The sequence below is a fragment of the Pleurodeles waltl genome, chromosome 12 (genome assembly GCF_031143425.1).
Source record: "Pleurodeles waltl isolate 20211129_DDA chromosome 12, aPleWal1.hap1.20221129, whole genome shotgun sequence".
Classification (NCBI taxonomy): domain Eukaryota; kingdom Metazoa; phylum Chordata; class Amphibia; order Caudata; family Salamandridae; genus Pleurodeles; species Pleurodeles waltl.
Window position 1 is genome coordinate 35,502,852 of NC_090451.1, and position 22,279 is coordinate 35,525,130.

Genomic DNA, 22,279 nt, shown 5'->3' on the forward strand with positions numbered 1-22,279 from the left:
GAAGGCTCTGCAGTGTGAGAACTGATAGCGCCTCGACAGCAAGGACTCCCAGGAGGAAAGCTCAAAATTCAGATGTTGAGCATCTTTTTCACTTCCCAAAAGGGGGCACATTCAAGTAGCCAAAGCAGTGGTACTTCACTCCACAATTTTAAAAGAGTGGAGCAAGTTGGTGCTGCAGTCCTAAAATATATTAAAATATTTTAATCCATACTCTATCAAAAAGCATACAACTGAAACTAGATAATTTCCCTCAAAGATTATATTTATCAGGCAGCCTTTTCTGACCTTCACCTTGTTGGACTGTGCCAGTGTGGGCCACGGTCAGAGGGGTGGTGAGGTGGAAACAGGACATATCCCTCTGTTCCCTTGACTCCCTGTTTGTCTTTGTGCTGTTGTGAGATTTGTGACTTCTGTTTTCTTTTGGCAGTGTTATTATTCTGTATTTTGAATGTGGTTATTGTTCCTTATTTTGGAGAGGAAAATGTGGTGGCCGTCCTACTACCGGAGTAATTTATCTCAATGACTATGTAGCACTGGTGTGGAAGTTACACAGTGTCTGCAGTTCTTGAATTCCACAAGAAACTGAGGCCCATATTTATACTCTGTTGCGCCGAATTTGCATCAAACTTTTTTGACGCAAATTCGGCGCAAACCTAACACCATATTTATACTTTGACGCCCGACCCCGCGAACATCAAAATTCAGCAGTGTGCGTCATTTTCTGAATGTTTAAAACCGTTCTGCGTTAATGACATGCAAGGTAGGCGTTCCCGTCCCAAAAATGACTTAAAGGCACGTGCGCCTTATTTATACTCCCACGTCATTTTGACGCACAGGAGGGGGCGGGCCTTAAAAAAATGGCGCCCAGCCTGATATGTACCGTTTTTTAACGCCTGGGTGAGGGCAGGCGTTAAGGGACCTGTGGGCTCATTACCATGGTCTCTGACCATGGAAGCAGTCCACAGGTGCCCTCCCCTGCCGATGCCCTCCCCTGCCCCCAGGGACACCCCCTGCCACCTTTGCCCACCCCTGGAGGGGACCCATCCCAGGTAAGTAGAGGTAAGTAAAAAATTTTAAGTGGCATAGGGGGGGCCTAACTTGGGCCCCCCTACATGCCACTGTGCCCATTGACCATGCCCAGGGGACAGAAGTCCCCTGGGCATGGCGATTGGGCAGGGGGGCATGACTCCTGTCTTTCCTAAGACGGGAGTCATTTAAATGGGGGTTGTGCGTGAAAAAATGGCGCAAGTCCGGTTAGAACCATGATTTTGACTCTAACCTGACTTGCACCATTTTTTGACGCACAACCCCCATTCTTCCCTACACCTGCGTTGCCCCGTTAGAGTAATTTTTTTTACTCTAACCAGGCCACGGCGCCCGCTAACGTCAATCCATAAATAAGGCGCCAACCTGGTGCGTTGGAATGGCGTTAGCCGGCGCTGGTTTGCGTAAAAAAGTATAAATATGGGCCTGAATACCTGGCTGTTCACCCAGTCCCATCCCTGGCTCGGCCAATTCAGCTCGTAATCCAGCACCAGGTTATCCTCCCGGGTGAGTTATGTGCTACGCAAACATACATAAGATTGTCCTGCTAATGCCTCTTTCTGGTCATAGGACTTTGAACATGGTTCTTAAACCTTTTCAAACCCTCAAGGGTTTAATTCCAGAATGTAGCTTAAAAACGTTCTCTGAAGAAGTGTGAGATCCTGTAACCACTCACGCCAGCAGAACCTCCCGCACCACAAGACTCAGAAACAAGCCCACTTCCAAGCATGTCTTACCTGCCACTGTCCGATGCTCTCCACACGCTGGCCGAAGGGTCTCTGCAGGCCCGTGCACAGCTTGAAGGCATCGCTGCGGATCTCGATGACGTTGTTGGCGAGGGCGCAGACGGCTGCCAGGGGGAACGCGGATGAAAAGAGAACCACGTAACCAAACTGAATAAACATCTCCTGGTAATCCTGAAACGTGTCCTGAGAGTCAAAGCAGACACGGGTACAATGTGTGTATAACAGGCAGGGATCTGTGACTGACGCGAGGCGCGCTCTACTACAGCAGGCAGGAATCTGTGATGGACACAAGGCTTGCCCTACAATGGCAGGCAGGGATCTGTGATGGACGCGAGGCACGCTCCACTACAGTAGGCAGGGATCATTGATGGACACGAGGTGCGCTCCACTACAGCAGGCAGAGATCTGTGATGGACACAAGGCTTGCCCTACAGCAGCAGGCAGGGATCTGTGATGGACGTGAGGCACGCTCCACAGCAGGCAGGGATCTGTGATGGACGTGAGGCGCACTTTACTACAGCAGGCAGGGATCTGTGATGGACACAAGGCTTGCCCTACCACGGCAGGCAGGAGTCTGTGATGGACGCGAGGCGCGCTCCACAGCAGGCAGGGATCTGTGATGGACACAAGGCTTGCCCTACCACGGCAGGCAGGAGTCTGTGATGGACGCGAGGCGCGCTCCACAGCAGGCAGGGATCTGTGATGGCCGTGAGGCGTGCTCTACTACAGCAGGCAGGGATCTGTGATGGACACAGGCTTGCCTTACAGAAGCAGGCAGGGATCTTTGATGGACGCGGGGTGAGCTCTACTACAGCAGGCAGGGATCTGTGATGGACACCAGGCTTGCCCTACAACAGCAGGCAGGGATCTGTGATGGACGCGAGGCGTGCTCTACTACAGCAGGCAGGGATCTGTGATGGACACAAGGCTTGCCCTACAGCAGCAGGCAGGGATCTGTGATGGACGCGAGGCGTGCTCTACTACAGCAGGCAGGGATCTGTGATGGACACAAGGCTTGCCCTACAGCAGCAGGCAGGGATCTGTGATGGACGCGAGGCGTGCTCTACTACAGCAGGCAGGGATCTGTGATGGACACAAGGCTTGCCCTACAGCAGCAGGCAGGGATCTGTGATGGACGTGAGGCACGCTCCACAGCAGGTAGGGATCTGGGATGCACGCGAGTCGCCCTCTTCTGCAGCAGCAGGGATGTGTGATGGACCAACGTAAACTCTACAACCTGAGGCTAGGATCTGTGGCAGGAAAGTAAGCGCAAGGCGCACTCAGTTGTTGCAGGCAGGGTTCCGTCATGGTCCCAAGCTGTGCTACGTGGCAGAACGCAGAGGTCTGTGGGGGCTGCTACATGTGCTATATTATAGCAAGACAAGGTCGTTTATGGAAACAAGCTGACTGCGTAACAGCAGGCAGGATCTGTGATGGCTGCTATCCGCCTTCTACACCAGCATGGAGGAACCGTCACAACCCAAGTCAAACACTTCCACAGCAAGTATGGGCCCGGTGGTGTAACAGTCTGAGTTTCCGACTTCGAAGCTGGGGGAACCAGGTTCGAGTCACGGCCTCGGCTCACCAGCCTGTCATTCTGGGCAAATCACAATCTCGCGATGCCTACAATTCAGCACCGAGACCCTCAGGAGGGATCTGCCGCGCTTTACACATCCTGGATTTATTTATTTTACTTATGACCTGCTATCACCCATCGGGCATGCTTTGGTACATGCTTGCATGGATCTGACGTACTGTGATCTATCGAGCATGCTGTTGTCCAGTGAGGTGTGCTCTGCTACAGCAAGCATCAGTCCATGACCTACTACCACCAAACATGCATGCTGTGAGTGTACATAAAGCATTTGTCCGTGACATACTGTCACCAGTGGGATGTGCTGTGATACAGCAAGCACGGGTTAATGACAAGCAATGCCTTGTGGGCCATGCTGTGCTACAGCAATCATGTGTCCATGACATACTATCGCCCATGAGGCTTCTCAACTACAACAAGCAAGCGTGGATCGTGATCTACTGTCACCCACGAGGCACGCTTTCCTACAGCAATCATGTGTCCATGACATACTATCGCCCATGAGGCATGCTCAAATACAGCAAGCAAGCGTGGATCGTGACCTACTGTCACACACGAGGCACGCTTTCCTCTAGCAATCGTGTCCATGACATACTATCTCCCAGGAAGCATGCTCAACTACAGCACGCGAGCATGGCTCGTGACCTACTGTCACCCACGAGGCATGCTTTCCTACACCAATCATGTGTCCATGACATACTGTCACCCATGAGGCATGCTTTCCTACAGCAATCATGTGTCCATGACATACTGTCACCCATGAGGCATGCTCAACTACAGCAAGCAAGCGTGGATCGTGAGCTACTGTCACCCACGAGGCACGCTTTCCTACAGCAATCACGTGTCCATGACATACTATCGCCCATGAGGCATGCTCAACTACAGCAAGCAAGCATGGATCGTGACCTACTACCACCCAGGAGGCATGCTTTCCTACAGCAATCATGTGTCCATGACATACTGTCACCCATGAGGCGTGCTCTACTACAGCAAGAATGAATCAATGACATGCTATCGTCCATTAGGCGAGCATGGGTCCATGACATACTGTCGCACATTAATCATGCTCTGCTGCAGCAAGCATGGATCCATGACATGCTATCACCAAACAGGCATGCGGTCCTGCAGCAAGCAGGGATCTTTGCTGGAGAAAGGGTTGTGAAGGGCTCTCAGATGTTGCCTGCTATGCAACTCTTCAACTTTTTAGCACTGATTCACTGTACAGAGCAGCACCCGATATATACGTTGCTTGACCATGGTTATTTTGTACTTTTCATAGAGCGCGAGGCAGCAGTGCATGATTCTATACATGCAATCACTATGGTTACAGCTTATGTTCCCATGCAGCGCTAGCAAGACTAGCCCGATTGTACGCAGTCCAGGGCCGCGGTTTCCTTGTAGGCTTTCATGCAGTGTCAATGAGCAGAAACCAATGCCATGCATCCCATCGCAATAACTACCTCCTAGATTTCCTGCAGTGCTAGTTAGCCTACACAAAATGTAAACGTTACATCGCTATGGTTACCTCGTAGGTTTTCATACAGCTCTCCACCTCGGCTTGGGTCAGGGTGGTTGAGTAGGACTCCTCTGGTGGGTCAATCCAAGACGTGCGGTTCCGTTTCCTCTGCTCTTGTCTCTCCTCTTCTTCGTTCTCGGCCTTCCTCCGGCGCCTCCGCAGAGCAACTGCCAGCTCCTGGCTGCTTATGGCGCCCTTCTGGGGGCTTCCTGAAGGACCCCCATTGTCTTCCTCATCGTCCTCACACAGCTCAAACACTGACGACGGGTCCATTCCTTTTTCCACCATGGTGGGGCTGCCTTCTTCCAGGAAGCTGTCATCCTCCAGGGAGCTGGCGGCATTTTTCCTCTCCGCCCGCTCATTGAAACTCACCCTCTTCAACCTCAGCCCGCAGTCCAGGAGGCTTCCATCCTCCTCCTCTCGTTCCTCCCCAGGCCGCTCCTCTTCTTCCTCTTCAGGAACCCCGCAGCCCCCGTTCAGGCACTTCTCCTCCCTACCATGTTCCTCTCCCAGCGCATCTTCATGCTCCCGCTCTGGAGCAGGCTCCTCCGGCAGCGGGACTTCTGGAGGAGTCTGGGCAGTGGGAGGAGTGGGGTATTTGTCGGTGAGGAGCTTGTAGATGTTCCGAGAGGCCTGCCAGATGGTTTGCCTGGTGATGTTTCCCCTCTTGAACTTCTCATACAGGTGCGGCTGGAACACTTCCTTCACGTTCTGCAGGAACTGCCGTATGATCAGGAGAGTGGCCAGCATCTAGGAAGCAAGGACGACATGACACAATCAGTATTCTCCAATGAAAGTCCAAAGTTACTCCTAAGCAAGCCATCACCAAGCAAACACTGGGGTTAGGGCCACTCCTAAGTGATATTGGAGTACAAGGCAACAGCCACGTGAAAGGTCCTCATGCGAAAACAAAATAATGCCTCGTGCCACTCATGTAACCTGCAGCAGATGTCCTCTTCAAAGCCTTACCAATGAATGAACTGTACCTCACAGTGGAGAGTTGTACTTGACACTCGAGATGTGAAACTTAAACGATTGCTGTCATCATGAATTCATGCTAACACATGCCTCCTAATATTAAAACGTATAGCCATGAGAATCTATATATAACCTTTCAACATGTGCTAGAAATGTTTGTATTGCTTTGCCTAGTGGCGCTTATCTCCTTCGCAGCTGCCATGGGAGACCCTTTTCTGAATTTTCTGTGATCATAGCTTTTTTTTAATAAATACACTTTGCAGATCCATCCCGCCTACAGACTACTGAAGTTTGCTTCAACACTCAACAGATCAACTCTCCATAGAGGCAATGCAGAACTCCTAAACCTCTGTCCACTGGGATCATCTTTGTGATGGGAATTTCCTTTTATATGTGTTGGAAGGGAACAAATGGTTTGCTAATGACCGATAAAACTCAAGCTGTCAGAATGCTGATGATCACCGCAGAATGCACCGACCACAACATTCCCTTGCTTTGGGGGGGACTCTCCTCTCCTAAAAGACAGACTTCCACCTCTGATTTGACACACTGACACCACAGAGATGCAGAGGTTGGTCTGTTCAAGCTGGGTGGATCACGTCAAGCGCACTTTTGGACCCTAGTGGAGAGAAAGCGGAGAGCCCATCAGCCCAAGGTTTAAAACACATTGACATGCACATGACGTATGCAGCTCCCTCGATGGACATTCAAAAAAATTTTTTTTCCCTTTTAATTTTCAGCAGCTGTTCTTAGCGTGGCGGCTCAATCCTTGTATTGTGCTTGAGGTGTGTCAGATGTTTGTGTATATGTTGTATCGCTCATACCTGCTCCCTAGAGATGCCCCCCCACATCCACTATAGTTTTCAGGTCTTCCATTTTCCACATTCTGTTCCTGTTGACACACCTAAGTTGTTTTAATGCAGGCATTTGTAGATGTGCCATCATCCTTGCACACTCCTGGGTGAGCACACACCCACATGGATATTCACCAACACAATGAAGTGTGCATAAGAACGCAGGAAAAAGCACCAGCACAGTCATCTATGCACTCTAACAAGCCTTCCTGCACATACATCCCATTACACACAATTAAATACACTTGCGGCAGTGTGCGCACATGCATGTACAGGATATGAATGAACACAAAGGCATGCACAATGTAATCTACAGACAGGCAGAAGTGCGATTCATGAACTCCCAGATAGCCCCACCCAGCACCTTGTATGTACAGACAAGCATGCATGCACATAGTTGCGTACAGAGATGGGTGTGCATGCGTAGTGCAATGGGGATTGTGTACACCACTGTAAACACACATGCAACCTTTTGTGCCATCGCAGTATTTAAGAATCTTCTCTGCTCATCACAGCTTCCATGGCATGCATACATGCTAAAATACTGTGTACACTCAGACCTGTGCAATCCGACATGGCTGAAAAGCAGCAGTGCTCCTGACCCCAACAGTCTGCAGCCCCTCTAACTTAGAGGATCATTCCCTAACATTCCCAATCTATCGCTGACAAAGTTTTGTGAATTAAAGATTTGTTTTGTCCTTGGCACAGGAGAAACCAGGAAACTTTGCAAAGTTTTTCTCTCTGTGGGGAGATAAATCCACTTCATAGCAAGTATTTCTATATGCTCTTAATAAACTTCACAGAGTGGGGAAATCTATCCGGAACCGTTCTCTGCAAGCTTACCTACCATGGAGGTTCTCTATGCAGAACAGCATTACACAGGTGAAGAGCACCATCTCTTTTCTGCAAATTGTATCTCACGCAGAACCAATTTGTTATTGTCAATTAGGGGTATGTGACATAAATTATGACAAAAGTCTAAATTTTCTGATGTGTGTTGCAAACTGTAAAGTATGCCAACTTTACCAAGTTCATCCCTAGAGCCCTATGAAGGTGCAAAAAACAAACACATAACCACTCCGATAAACTCCAACTAACCGATGGATTACTCAATTTATTTGACCGGCCTGATTTTCAACCCAACATGGACATGAGCTTTCGCAAGGCCTTTTCCAGTGGGTCTACTCTCACACTAGCCAATGCACTGAAGACTCCCAATTCTATTTCAAAATCAACAAGTCAAAAATAGGGCAGTTAAAATACTTCTGGGCACCAAAGAGGCCACTGACTGACACACTACAGACAACAAGGCTGAAGCCCTGCTGACAGGCCCAGAGACAAACTCACCCACACCAAGTTCTAGTTCAAATTCATCACCCATGAGATGGCCATGGGTCCCTTTGATGGTCTGAGCTTGTCTGACGCCCACATCAAGAGGGTCACGGTGTCTTCATTCTTACAGAATGCCTTTAGCTACTACCACAAGACACGCACTGAAGACGTGGTTGTATCATTTAATGATATTGTTTTCATAAACATATTTTACTAAGATTCATTTTTTAAAACATCTTTGATAATCTTTTTAACCAAATTTACTATTGAGTTTTATGGCTAATAACATTTATTTAGAGTTTGACCACACAGTGTTAAAAGTTAGATTTATGATCCATAAACAAAGAAAACTTAGTAAGTATTTTATTTAATTTTTAAATCTGTAAAACCATTTCTTTACACTTAAAATAGTAACTAGAAATACTAAAGTAAGTCAAAACAGCAGACAACTTACTGCAATGGTATTACGTTTTCAAAGAGCTGATTTGAAATGACATATATTTGAAGATATGTGTGGTTGGTGTGGAGGATGGATACTTAAGGGTATACTGGGGCACGGTTTTCCCCGGCAAGGTTAATGGTCAGATAATGGTTTTGGAGTACAAAGAGGCGTATCTATTTATCTATCTATCTATCTTAAAAACTGAGAGAATTGAAAAAAACTAAAATCAATGAAAAAGTATTAAGTAGAGGGTGAAATGTATAAAAAGTTGCTTGTGTCAAATTGCAAAACTACTTAGAAAAACAAGGCTTTTAAAAAATCTATTTTGGATTTTTTTTTAGCAATATATGTTTAGGAACATAATTTTAACACATGGAACAGACATTGTTCTCTGCAGGCTCACCCACTGTAATTCACTAATGCACTGAGACAGTAATCTGCTGGGGACAGACTACTGCTCATTGAAACAGCTTCTGCAGGACTCATAGCAGGCACTTATACATCAGGGCCACATAAGACTAGCACATCATACGTCAGCAGTCTGCCCTCCACTCTTATCAGTGTCAAGGCTTTGGTCGTCCTTGAGAGGCTTGCTCAATGAAGAGTTGATGACCTATCCAGAAATCTTGTACTGCTGGCCAAACAATGTTCAGCAGAATGGCCGTGGCACGGTCCACCCAAAGCACATACTGACCGGATAGAATAACTGGTCTAACTCACTGTCCCTCACCTCCGGACCACACTCCTTGGTCCCACCAATCTGAATTGGCTTTTGACCCTTGTACGTCCTCCAGCACTGACAGCGACAGAACACAGCCTGCCAACCTCTTCAGATCTTCCAAACAAAGTAAGCAACTTCTCCTGCTTCAGACACTCCCCCCCCCCCCCCCCCACTGTTTTGCCCATTCAGAAGGATGTGCACAGAACAGTGACAACGACCCTGTGGCTGGGCCCATAATAATGAAGGGAATCCTTCCTGCTAACCTATTGGCTTTGCTACCACCCATGAACTGCACTCCAATGCAGGGTTTCTCCTACACAACCCCGGCTTGGGCTTTGTGGAAACCACAGAGTTCTGTGGAGTCATGCTCAGGCTTGTCTAAATGAGATTTGAAAGCTCAGTGAGGGAGGAGTCCAACCATATCCTCAACAGGTGACAATCTCGACTGAAAAGCACATGCCCTGGTAGAACATTGCTGACTTGGCTGGGCGATGGGTCTCTCCTGACAACTGCATGGTGCACAACATCTCAAACTCAAAAAGGGAATGTTTCAAAAGGAAAATATTGAAATGTTGGAAGTGTGGAAAAATAAACAGTGCACTCTTTCTATTCCTTGCAAATAAATGTATGTGTGCCTTCATTCCTTAGAGAGTAATCCATTTAAATTAATTTAAAATTAATAGAAACTGGAATTAGGCTTAGACCTGGTGAGTGGTGCAACATGGAAAAAAATGTCAGTGGTGATGACTCGCCTGTCAACAACTCCTCACCCTCCACATCACCCACATGGTGCCCTCTCACTTCACACAGGACAAGACTGGCATGCAGGAAGCCAAGGTAAAACCCCTCAAGCACAATCACCCCCGCCCCTTCATACTTTGGACCGGCTCATCCACCAGGCAAAGCCCAGTAGGCCCCTGAGGAAGATAGTGGACAGGTGGAGCTGGAGGGTGATGAAGGGGAGCAGGGCTTCTCTGATCTGACGGGCAAAGCTTTGGGAGAGGGAGAAGACCAGCAGCAACTGTGGAGCGAGACGGAGACAGAGGAGGAAGGAGTGAGACTGAAAGGAAAGCTAAGAGCAAACAGGCACGTGGTTCAAAGTAATAATAATGAAAAGCAAATAAAGACAAAGTACATCAGATCAAAATATAGGCTGGAGGTAGCACAGGGCCAGTTAGTCGGGGCTGGGCTTGTTAGGCAGGGGAGGGGCTGGTTAGGCAGGGGAGGGGCTGGTTAGGCAGGGGAGGGGCTGGTTGGGCGGGGCTATTTCTGCAGGGTGAGGCCAATTAGGCAGGGTGAGGCCAATTAGGCAGGGCGAGGCCAATTAGGCAGGGCGGGGCCAATTAGGCAGAGCTGTGCTACTTATGCAATGTCTGGGCTGGTTACGCAGGACAGGTATCTGGTTACTCAGGGGTAGAGACTGGCTCCTAAGGGGCAGGATTTGCTTACTCAGGGGCGGGTCCTGGAGACTCAGGGGCAGGGTTAGTAATTTGGGGGCAGGTGTGGTTATTGTGGGGAAGCAGTGGGCATTTTGGGAATGGTTAGTTACTCATCTAGTGGGTTGGTTTAGGAAAGTACGCCCTTGCCGCTCACTCTCAGGCCTATTTACCCACTTGACAGCTATTTTCTGAAACAACCTCCCCATGGGATCCGGTGCCAGTCACCCAGTGAGATCCCGGGCCTGTCTGCCCAATGATGGGGCTCCCGTGTCATCCTCAAAGCTCTCCACCTCCATTTCTCAGAAAGAGACTTTAATCGCACCTCCCTGTGAGACCCTCAATTTCAGGCACAGCCCTATACTGGAGGATGACGGGCTCTGCATCGGAGTCCATGCTGCTCAGGCAGCTTTATCAGTGTTAGAGATGCCCACATGCCTGTAAAGCTGCCTCTGTGAGCAGACACTCTAGAGGAGAGCACAGTGTGTCGAGAGGGATGGAGGTTCACTGTTAAAATTGTGGTCCTGTGGTCAGGCGTTGAATGGTAGAGGAGGGCGCAATAGATGGTACCTTGGTGATGAGAAGTGGTGGCACACAAGGGATGCTGGATGTTAATTTGAAGAGGCTGGAGGGTGAGTCTGTGGGGAGCAGCTGACCCTCAGATGAGGGCCGGGGGTGTTCCTGTTATTGGGTGGTGCTTGAAGGATGCTGCTGGTGGGTACCCCGTGATGAGTGCTCTACAGCTGCAGGTTGGATAAATGGTGATGGCGTGGTGAGGCACTGCCTGCGGGTAATGGCTGGATAGAGAGTACCTTTGTGACGAGGCGTCTCCCAGAGATGAGGTCTGGTGAGTGCCCTGTCAGGGGATGACACTCTATAGAGGATGCTTCAGTGCGCCTCAGCCCTACAGATGACAGTCATTACCGTTCGTGGTACCCTTTCTCGGACTGTGTTACAGTTGAGGGCTGGATGGAGGACTGCCCCTGTGAAGAGGTGATGTTCTCCAAGTGGGTCCCGGATGGAGGGTACCCCAACGATAAACAGTTTTACAGATGACGACTAGACAGAGAGTGCCTTATGATGATGCACTGTTCCACAGATGACAGTTCTGTGCTTTTTTTTTCAAGACATTTGCTTTTCCCAGGTTGGTGTTTTACAAACAGTGTTATGACTATTTTATGCAACAAGCCTTAGTACATCTGGGCACTATGGATGCTTACATCTTTAAGGTAGCCCAATCATAAAACATCTGGGCTGTGCAGGTCTGGAGGAATGGGTAGAGGGGTGAACAAGCGCACTAAAAAGAAATATATGGAGGGAGGGGGTGTCTTGAAGAGGACAGAGAGCACTGGGAGAGGGGATTAGATGGGAGAGAGCGTAGGGCTGGCGGAGTGGGGACAAGGAGAGACATCAGAAGACTGGAGAGGAGAGAAGCAGAAGGGGAATGAAGTGGAGAGATGGGAGGGCTGGCAGAAGGGGTATGAAGCGGAGAGATGGGAGGGCTGGCAGAAGGTGAATGAAGCAGAGGGATGAGAGGGCTGGCAGAAAGGAATGAATCATAGAAATGAGAGGGCTGGCGGAAGGGGAATGAAGCGGAGAGATGGGAGGGCTGGCAGAAGGGGAATGAAGCAGAGGGATGAGAGGGCTGGCAGAAGGGGAATGAAGCAGAGGGATGAGAGGGCTGGCAGAAGGGAATGAAGCGGAGAGATGGGAGGGCTGGCAGAAGGGGAATGAAGTGGAGTGATGGGAGGGCTGGCAGAAGGGGAATGAAGTGGAGAGTTGGGAGGGCTGGCAGAAGGGGGATGAAGCGAAGAAATGGGAGGGCTGGCAGAAGGGGAATGAAGCGGAGAGATGGGAGGGCTGGCAGAAGGGGAATGAAGCGGAGAGATGGGAGGGCTGGCAGAAGGGGAATGAAGCAGAAGGATGAGAGGGCTGGCAGAAGGGAATGAAGCGGAGAGATGGGAAGGCTGGCAGAAGGGGAATGAAGTGGGTGATGGGAGGGCTGGCAGAAGGGGAATGAAGCAGAGGGATGAGAGGGCTGGTAGAAGGGAATGAAGCGGAGAGATGGGAGGCCTGGCAGAAGGGGAATGAAGTGGAGAGTTGGGAGGGCTGGCAGAAGGGGAATGAAGCAGAGGGATGAGAGGGCTGGCAGAAGGGAATGAAGCGGAGAGATGGGAGGCCTGGCAGAAGGGGAATGAAGCAGAGAGATGGGAAGGCTGGCAGAAGGGGAATGAAGCGGAGAGATGGGAGGGCTGGCAGAAGGGGAATGAAGCAGAAGGATGAGAGGGCTGGCAGAAGGGAATGAAGCAGAGAGATGGGAAGGATGGCAGAAGGGGAATGAAGTGGAGAGATGGGAGGGCTGGCAGAAGGGGAATGAAGCAGAGGGATGAGAGGGCTGGCAGAAGGGAATGAAGCGGAGAGATGGGAGGGCTGGCAGAAGGGGAATGAAGTGGAGAGATGAGAGGGCTGGCAGAAGGGGAATGAAGCAGAGGGATGAGAGGGCTGGCAGAAGGGAATGAATCATAGAAATGAGAGGGCTGGCAGAAGGGGAATGAATCATAGAAATGAGAGGGCTGGCAGAAGGGGAATGAATTATAGAAATGAGAGGGCTGGCAGAAAGGAATGAATCATAGAAATGAGAGGCCTGGCAGAAGGGGAATGAAGCAGAGAGATGGGAAGGCTGGCAGAAGGGGAATGAAGTGGAGAGATGGGAGGGCTGGCAGAAGGGGAATGAAGCAGAGGGATGAGAGGGCTGGCAGAAGGGAATGAAGCGGAGAGATGGGAGGGCTGGCAGAAGGGGAATGAAGTGGAGAGTTGGGAGGGCTGGCAGAAGGGGAATGAAGCAGAGGGATGAGAGGGCTGGCAGAAGGGAATGAAGCGGAGAGATGGGAGGCCTGGCAGAAGGGGAATGAAGCAGAGAGATGGGAAGGCTGGCAGAAGGGGAATGAAGCGGAGAGATGGGAGGGCTGGCAGAAGGGGAATGAAGCAGAAGGATGAGAGGGCTGGCAGAAGGGAATGAAGCAGAGAGATGGGAAGGATGGCAGAAGGGGAATGAAGTGGGTGATGGGAGGGCTGGCAGAAGGGGAATGAAGCAGAGGGATGAGAGGGCTGGCAGAAGGGAATGAAGCGGAGAGATGGGAGGCCTGGCAGAAGGGGAATGAAGTGGAGAGTTGGGAGGGCTGGCAGAAGGGGAATGAAGCAGAGGGATGAGAGGGCTGGCAGAAGGGAATGAAGCGGAGAGATGGGAGGCCTGGCAGAAGGGGAATGAAGCAGAGAGATGGGAAGGCTGGCAGAAGGGGAATGAAGTGGAGAGATGGGAGGGCTGGCAGAAGGGGAATGAAGCAGAGGGATGAGAGGGCTGGCAGAAGGGAATGAAGCGGAGAGATGGGAGGGCTGGCAGAAGGGGAATGAAGTGGAGAGATGAGAGGGCTGGCAGAAGGGGAATGAAGCAGAGGGATGAGAGGGCTGGCAGAAGGGAATGAATCATAGAAATGAGAGGGCTGGCAGAAGGGGAATGAATCATAGAAATGAGAGGGCTGGCAGAAGGGGAATGAATTATAGAAATGAGAGGGCTGGCAGAAAGGAATGAATCATAGAAATGAGAGGCCTGGCAGAAGGGGAATGAAGCAGAGAGATGGGAAGGCTGGCAGAAGGGGAATGAAGTGGAGAGATGGGAGGGCTGGCAGAAGGGGAATGAAGCAGAGGGATGAGAGGGCTGGCAGAAGGGAATGAAGCGGAGAGATGGGAGGGCTGGCAGAAGGGGAATGAAGTGGAGTGATGGGAGGGCTGGCAGAAGGGGAATGAAGTGGAGAGTTGGGAGGGCTGGCAGAAGGGGAATGAAGCGAAGAGATGGGAGGGCTGGCTGAAGGGGAATGAAGCGGAGAGATGGGAGGGCTGGCAGAAGGGGAATGAAGCGGAGAGATGGGAGGGCTGGCAGAAGGGGAATGAAGCAGAAGGATGAGAGGGCTGGCAGAAGGGAATGAAGCGGAGAGATGGGAAGGCTGGCAGAAGGGGAATGAAGTGGGTGATGGGAGGGCTGGCAGAAGGGGAATGAAGCAGAGGGATGAGAGGGCTGGTAGAAGGGAATGAAGCGGAGAGATGGGAGGCCTGGCAGAAGGGGAATGAAGTGGAGAGTTGGGAGGGCTGGCAGAAGGGGAATGAAGCAGAGGGATGAGAGGGCTGGCAGAAGGGAATGAAGCGGAGAGATGGGAGGCCTGGCAGAAGGGGAATGAAGCAGAGAGATGGGAAGGCTGGCAGAAGGGGAATGAAGCGGAGAGATGGGAGGGCTGGCAGAAGGGGAATGAAGCAGAGAGATGGGAAGGCTGGCAGAAGGGGAATGAAGCGGAGAGATGGGAGGGCTGGCAGAAGGGGAATGAAGCAGAAGGATGAGAGGGCTGGCAGAAGGGAATGAAGCGGAGAGATGGGAAAGCTGGCAGAAGGGGAATGAAGTGGGTGATGGGAGGGCTGGCAGAAGGGGAATGAAGCAGAGGGATGAGAGGGCTGGCAGAAGGGAATGAAGCGGAGAGATGGGAGGCCTGGCAGAAGGGGAATGAAGTGGAGAGTTGGGAGGGCTGGCAGAAGGGGAATGAAGCAGAGGGATGAGAGGGCTGGCAGAAGGGAATGAAGCGGAGAGATGGGAGGCCTGGCAGAAGGGGAATGAAGCAGAGAGATGGGAAGGCTGGCAGAAGGGGAATGAAGTGGAGAGATGGGAGGGCTGGCAGAAGGGGAATGAAGCAGAGGGATGAGAGGGCTGGCAGAAGGGAATGAAGCGGAGAGATGGGAGGGCTGGCAGAAGGGGAATGAAGTGGAGTGATGGGAGGGCTGGCAGAAGGGGAATGAAGTGGAGAGTTGGGAGGGCTGGCAGAAGGGGAATGAAGCGAAGAGATGGGAGGGCTGGCTGAAGGGGAATGAAGCGGAGAGATGGGAGGGCTGGCAGAAGGGGAATGAAGCGGAGAGATGGGAGGGCTGGCAGAAGGGGAATGAAGCAGAAGGATGAGAGGGCTGGCAGAAGGGAATGAAGCGGAGAGATGGGAAGGCTGGCAGAAGGGGAATGAAGTGGGTGATGGGAGGGCTGGCAGAAGGGGAATGAAGCAGAGGGATGAGAGGGCTGGTAGAAGGGAATGAAGCGGAGAGATGGGAGGCCTGGCAGAAGGGGAATGAAGTGGAGAGTTGGGAGGGCTGGCAGAAGGGGAATGAAGCAGAGGGATGAGAGGGCTGGCAGAAGGGAATGAAGCGGAGAGATGGGAGGCCTGGCAGAAGGGGAATGAAGCAGAGAGATGGGAAGGCTGGCAGAAGGGGAATGAAGCGGAGAGATGGGAGGGCTGGCAGAAGGGGAATGAAGCAGAAGGATGAGAGGGCTGGCAGAAGGGAATGAAGCGGAGAGATGGGAAGGCTGGCAGAAGGGGAATGAAGTGGGTGATGGGAGGGCTGGCAGAAGGGGAATGAAGCAGAGGGATGAGAGGGCTGGCAGAAGGGAATGAAGCGGAGAGATGGGAGGCCTGGCAGAAGGGGAATGAAGTGGAGAGTTGGGAGGGCTGGCAGAAGGGGAATGAAGCAGAGGGATGAGAGGGCTGGCAGAAGGGAATGAAGCGGAGAGATGGGAGGCCTGGCAGAAGGGGAATGAAGCAGAGAGATGGGAAGGCTGGCAGAAGGGGAATGAAGTGGAGAGATGGGAGGGCTGGCAGAAGGGGAATGAAGCAGAGGGATGAGAGGGCTGGCAGAAGGGAATGAAGTGGAGAGATGGGAGGGCTGGCAGAAGGGGAATGAAGTGGAGAGATGAGAGGGCTGGCAGAAGGGGAATGAAGCAGAGGGATGAGAGGGCTGGCAGAAGGGAATGAATCATAGAAATGAGAGGGCTGGCAGAAGGGGAATGAATCATAGAAATGAGAGGGCTGGCAGAAGGGGAATGAATTATAGAAATGAGAGGGCTGGCAGAAGGGGAATGACGCAGAGAGATGGGAGGGCTGGCAGAAGGGGAATGAAGCAGAGAGATGGGAGGGCTGGCAGAAGCTCAGGTGGAGAAGCAGTGAGCAGCGGATGAATGACACCCAGAGAGCGTCCCGCGCAGGGAAAGTACTTACCTCCTTGAGCCGCTCCATGTCCCGCAGGTAGAAGCCAATGTAGAAGAGACTTAGGTACGAGTTCACAAACTGAAACTACAGAAAGGAAGGAAATAAACATGTGAGTCTCAGTAAGAAAGATTGGCCTGTCTGCGCCATCCCTCCACCCCTTGATGATAAATGTGCCTAGTCTGCAGGGCCTCTTGTACTTCCATCCTTCTACAGGCAGCTACAAGTCTGTCCTGCACAAAGCATCTAGCCACCCTAAGAGCTGTTATAGTTATCAGAAACAGGAAAAATCAACTGAAGCACACACTGACTTCTAGGCGCTCTGATAATTTGTGTTCATATGGTTAAGGGCTCATCACCGATGCTGTTATGAGAGTGGAAGAGACTAAGGGCCAGATGTAGCAAAGGTTTTTACCCATTCTGTCTCTATGGGAAAAAGTGTTCGTACATATGGCCCTAAATCTTGTGTTTAAACTAACAAACTACAGGCCATAAGCAGCAAGGCCCCTTTATAACCAATCATCCAATGCAAAATCAACTTCTTCATGCTGCCTGCTGTACAGCATCCATTTTAGGACATCCTCATTCCTCACTCCTCATCCCTGCTTCTCATCCTTCATCCCTACTTCACATCTATCACCCCTGCTTCTCATCCATCATCCCTACTTCTCATCCATGCTGCATCATCTCTACTTGAACTGTAGATGAACTATATAACTCTTTCTCCAAAAGCTGTTTTATGGCCTAAGCTGTGGGCTCCTTCTATTTCCCAAACCAGCTGAGCAAACAGAAAGACACTTCGGTAAATAAAATGAAATACTGTGCAGCCTTGAATTCACTGGAAACAAACACACAGTTGCATTTCCTCTCCCCTGTCTTCACCCAGCAGATTCAACAAGAAGGCTGTTTTTCAGTGAAATATAATGCAGGCCTCTCTCAAAACTCTGATTGGCTGTTGTCAACCAATCAGTGTGAAGGTGCGTTTCACAAAACTGGAAATGTGTTGGTATGACCAAGGAATGCGGAGCAGGGATGAGGGATGAGGTATAAGGAGTAGGAATGATGGCAGATGGATGAGAAGTATGGAAGAGAAGTAGGGATGAGAAGCTGGAATAAGGGATGAGAAGTAGGGATTATGGAAGAGAAGTAAAGATGATGGATGAGAAGTAGGGATTATGGATGAGAAGTAGGGATTATGGATGAATAGTAGGGATGATGGCTGTATAGCATGGATGATGTATGATGAATGAGAAGTAGGGATGATGTATGATGGATGAGTAGTAGGGATGATGTATGAAATATGGATGATGGAAGAGAAGTAGAAATACGGATGAGAGGTAGGGATGATGGATGAGAAGCAGGGATGAGAAGTAGGGATGAGGAGTGAGGAATGATGTCCTAAAATGGATGCTGTACTACTGGGGTGCGTAACACCTCCTCGGGAGTGCAACAGGTTAGGCAAGGCTGTGCACTGCCTCACATCTCTTCAGGAGGACATGCAAGGCTCAACTCTAACAAGTTAGTTTAAAACCAGTGTGAGTGACCCTGGAAGTGAAATCCTTCCTGACCCGGTAGCAAATTGATGAACCACCCGGAATGTGAGATAGCAAGCAGAGAGTGGTGTCCTGCCCACCCACAATCTAAGCACAGTGAAAGATGCATATGCCAGGGTCTCGCTCTCTATGAAGTACTTGTTAAAAAGAGAAACAGGCGGGTCGAAGAGAAATGTAGCTGTGAGGCCGGTAAGATATTTAAAGAGACAGAAAAAGAGACGGAGAAGGAGGTGCAACAGAAATGAAGAGCCAGAAGTGAAAGCAGATAGAATAAAGATGGGCAGAAGAGGAACAGGAAACAGATAATACGGAAGAGAAAGACAGTCACTGGATAGCGTGATCATCCAGCCTGAAAAGGCGACAGGAAAAATAGAAAAAATCCAAAGCGACAGACAGGTAACTGAAGGACTGTCAAAAGAAGACAGAAGAATGAATCTAAAAGAACAAGAGATGGAAGAGAATGACCAGAAACACTCAGAAGATATAGACGTGGAAGAGAGATGCAGATGTCAGATATAAACAGATAAAAAAAGAATCGAGAGAGATGTCTAGAAAGGAGAGGTACCGAAGAGAGCTAGAAGAACGACTCCATGAAGAGGGGCTCTAAAAGAGAGACATTTAAAGGCGAGATGCACCAAGAAGAGAAACTGCTCTAGAAAAGAGGATGATCTAGTAAAGTTATCTAGAAGAGACAAGAGGAGAAAGGGAGGCTAGTGTCTTAGGTGAGGAGAGGCCCTTTAGGAGGAAGAGGGATCGGGAACAGAGAGCATCTAGAAAAGTGAGGCATGTAGACAAGAGGAGATTTGGAACAGAAGTGATTTAAGTAAAAGTGGACTCTAGAAAAGAGAAGCCTAGATGAGAGAGAAGAAAAAGGGTTACTACGGAGAAGGGTGGCGATAGCTATAAGCTGGACAGGTCTGTGTGGAGGTTTAGCTTCAAGGGCCTCAAGGCGCCACTTTGAGGATGATATGCACCCTGTTAAGAGACAGAAAATGACAAGGACATAAGGAGCTAGAAACTGGATATGTCACCAAGGAAGCAATCTGGATGTTCTTTCCTGGTAGAAGCCGTGCAATCAGTCTTCGTCTTCAACAATGTGGTCAATACAGTGTGAGTTCACTGCTAGGATTCAGGAGTCTTCTCCTACCTATGTGCCCAAGGCTGTGTAGGGATTTCCAACGTTGCTAATGTTGTGCTAAGGCAGAGGTCTTCAAACTGGGGGGCGGGCCTCAAGCCAAACTCTGGCCAAAAGAAGCATTATACAGATAACAGGCCTTTGGTTTAAGCAGAAGCATGTTATTGCATTTTTAAAAAGGTAACAGTACCTAACTGCAAAGTTTAAACCGGTCTAGACATATTTAAACATTGCCATCTTTATAAAATAATTGGGAAAAATTCTGAGGGGGGGGGGAAATGATTTTTATTTTTCAACTGGGGGGCACAGCATTAAAAAGTTAGGCGACCACTGTTGTAAGGCCACTGCAGGCAGCTGTCTTATGTTGTACCACAAATGGCCACAAGAGGGCACCAGATATTAACAAGTGGGCATCAAAACTCCTTGTTGCTAGAGCAGATGGAGTGCCTGCTTAGCTACAAAGTCTCACTGCCCGGCTTGTACCACAAATGGCTGCCTGAGACAGGTGCAGTTTGTGTTCCAAATGCTCAAGAAGCACTCAAATTTTCCTTAAACGTGGGACAGTGGTACCTTAAAAACTACAGATCACCTATTCCTTCAACCAACAAAATAAGGGAGTGTTGTCCTAATGAGTATGGCTGGGCAAAATTATTAGGGAATTTTCAAACCGGCAAAACTCAACAAAATTTTAGCTTCCAGAACAGAAATAGAGTTGGTCCGTGGTTGAAAAAAAAAAGCCCAAAGCCAAACTTAATTGCTTTTTGGAGCACTATCCGGGTCGAGTTAATATCATTACTTAAATAGTAATTGCATCAAGATAATCCCATTGCCTGGCCCCTGTCAGAGCGATTGAAAGCAACTTGCCAAGCGGGAAACCTGTTGCAGTCTCTGCCTGCAGGTTCTTACCGGCCCTCGGTCAGGCAGGCGCTCAGCACAGGCTCCCTTTCCTGGGAACTTCATTCAAGCAGAGTCTGGGCTGTGCACTGTGATTAACTTCATCCAACTACTACTAAGGTATTTACACCGCCTGGAGCTGGAAAGTGCTAGAGTGCACAAGTATACCTCATTCTTCTATGAGGAACAAGGAATACCCATTTTAATCTGGGATCGTGGCCATGAAACCAGAAACAAACTGCGGAATTGCCATAGTTTTGGCATCTGCTAATTGCGGCTTCAGCATAAATAAATTGAGCACCATATTAATAAATTCACCGCCATTGTTTCACCAACATATACAAATCATTGCACCAGCAGAGCGGTGCCAATGGATGGCGCTCTGTTACTGTCCGCGACAAAGAGGGTGTTTGAGAAAGATTTACGTTACATTAATTACAAGCTACAAAGATGCATTAGCAAAGCCTATCAGGCTCGCTTTGTCAATACTGTATATGCTGCTTTTGGCTTTGCCAAATTCGGATGCTTTTAAAACGGTCAGCATTGGCAAAGCCAACAGAGGACATCAGTCATTTAAAACCATAGAAAACATTTTTTTCTTTACTTGAAATTATACAAAACATTGCTGTCTATACTACCAAGATGGCTGCTGAGTTGTGAAGCAACGTAATGATGCAACATAACAACACAGGGCGGTGGCCATCTTTAAAGAATGTAGACATATTCTATACTTTCAAGATGGCCGTCTGGTTGAGTTGACCATCTTGAAAGTACAGAAAACAATGTTTTCTCTAGTTTTAACATGGCCATTCAACACTTTGTTTTGAGACTGTAGACACATTTTTAAAACATCAGGCATTGGCAAACACAGTACCGGTGGCCATCATGGAGCCGGACATGGGTGGCAGTGAGGGAGAGAATTTGGTTGAAAAAGGATCCTACACGGCTCAGAAAAGTGCTGCAGGACAACATCCTTCGCTTCTACGAATCTGGCTTTTGGCACCTGGTGAGGCACCGAGCAGTAGTGATTTGGAGAGATTGGGTGTGGATGTTTGGGCTGCAGGACAACATCAGAGCATCACCAGGAAATCCATTCAGAGCCTACCCTGCCATAGAGGATTACTAGGAGTGGGGGTGGAAGAAGAAAGATGTGGTGGAGAAGGTTTGAAGAGCAATAAAAGAGCGTGAGCATGCTCTCAATCTTTAAAGCTGAGAAATGAACACAAGATTCATGGATTGCTAAATAAGAAATGAAAAGGGGAAAGAAAAAAAAAGAATAAGTAGTACAGTGACATCAGCAGTATCCAGTGAAAAGGGAAGGTAAATAAGCTATGCTCCAGGGGCGGAACATACATAGAATTGTGAGGTAAGTCATCCAATAAAGATCAAGGATCTGAGATAGACAAGACAACCATCAAATCATTAGCAAGGAGCTGATCCAGGCCCACTCGTTGTAGGATTGTATACAAAACATGCTCACCAGAACAATCTTGATGATAAGGTGTTTTTCGTAGGCACTCTGCAATCTGTAGTTTTCTGAAAGACAAAGAGAAAGGAAAGGTGAGGTTTCACCCTGCAGCCAGAGTTAGCAATACAATATAAAAGGCTTATTTGTAGAGAAAATACACAAGGAGTATGGGGGGGGGTTGATTTTATATATTCTGTAGTACAACTGGATCCCACTTCTATCCAGATAATCTTTATCTCTGCACTCCCTCTGAGTTATTTTAACAGCAAGGTTGAGCCCGTCCAGGTGTTACTATGCTACCTGGCTGGGGCTAGGTGGTCAAATGATGAAGTATGACATTATATAGTGCGTTAGACCACCTAGTCCGTAAGGAGAAATTCCCGTCCTGACAGCCACATTTTAGCACACAAACAAGTCCCAAAGTTCGGGATACACAGAGGGTCCACAGCAACTTTTGTGTACTTGGTACCCTCTTGAACACCCGATACTCCTTGCGTA

At 49.3% G+C, this 22,279-nt stretch overlaps 1 protein-coding gene across 2 annotated transcripts in view; it reads right to left on the reverse strand.

The window, feature by feature from the left end:
* Window positions 1–22,279, reverse strand: part of ANO8 (anoctamin 8) — a 112,691-nt gene that overhangs the window by 17,078 nt on the left and 73,334 nt on the right. For both annotated transcript variants that reach the window (XM_069216805.1, XM_069216806.1), the window contains 4 exons: window positions 21,794–21,849; window positions 16,744–16,818; window positions 4,910–5,650; window positions 1,782–1,973 (listed from right to left, as the gene is read on the reverse strand). In XM_069216805.1, coding sequence (XP_069072906.1) covers window positions 1,782–1,973; window positions 4,910–5,650; window positions 16,744–16,818; window positions 21,794–21,849 — 1,064 coding nt within the window. The remainder of the gene's footprint in view (window positions 1–1,781; window positions 1,974–4,909; window positions 5,651–16,743; window positions 16,819–21,793; window positions 21,850–22,279) is intronic.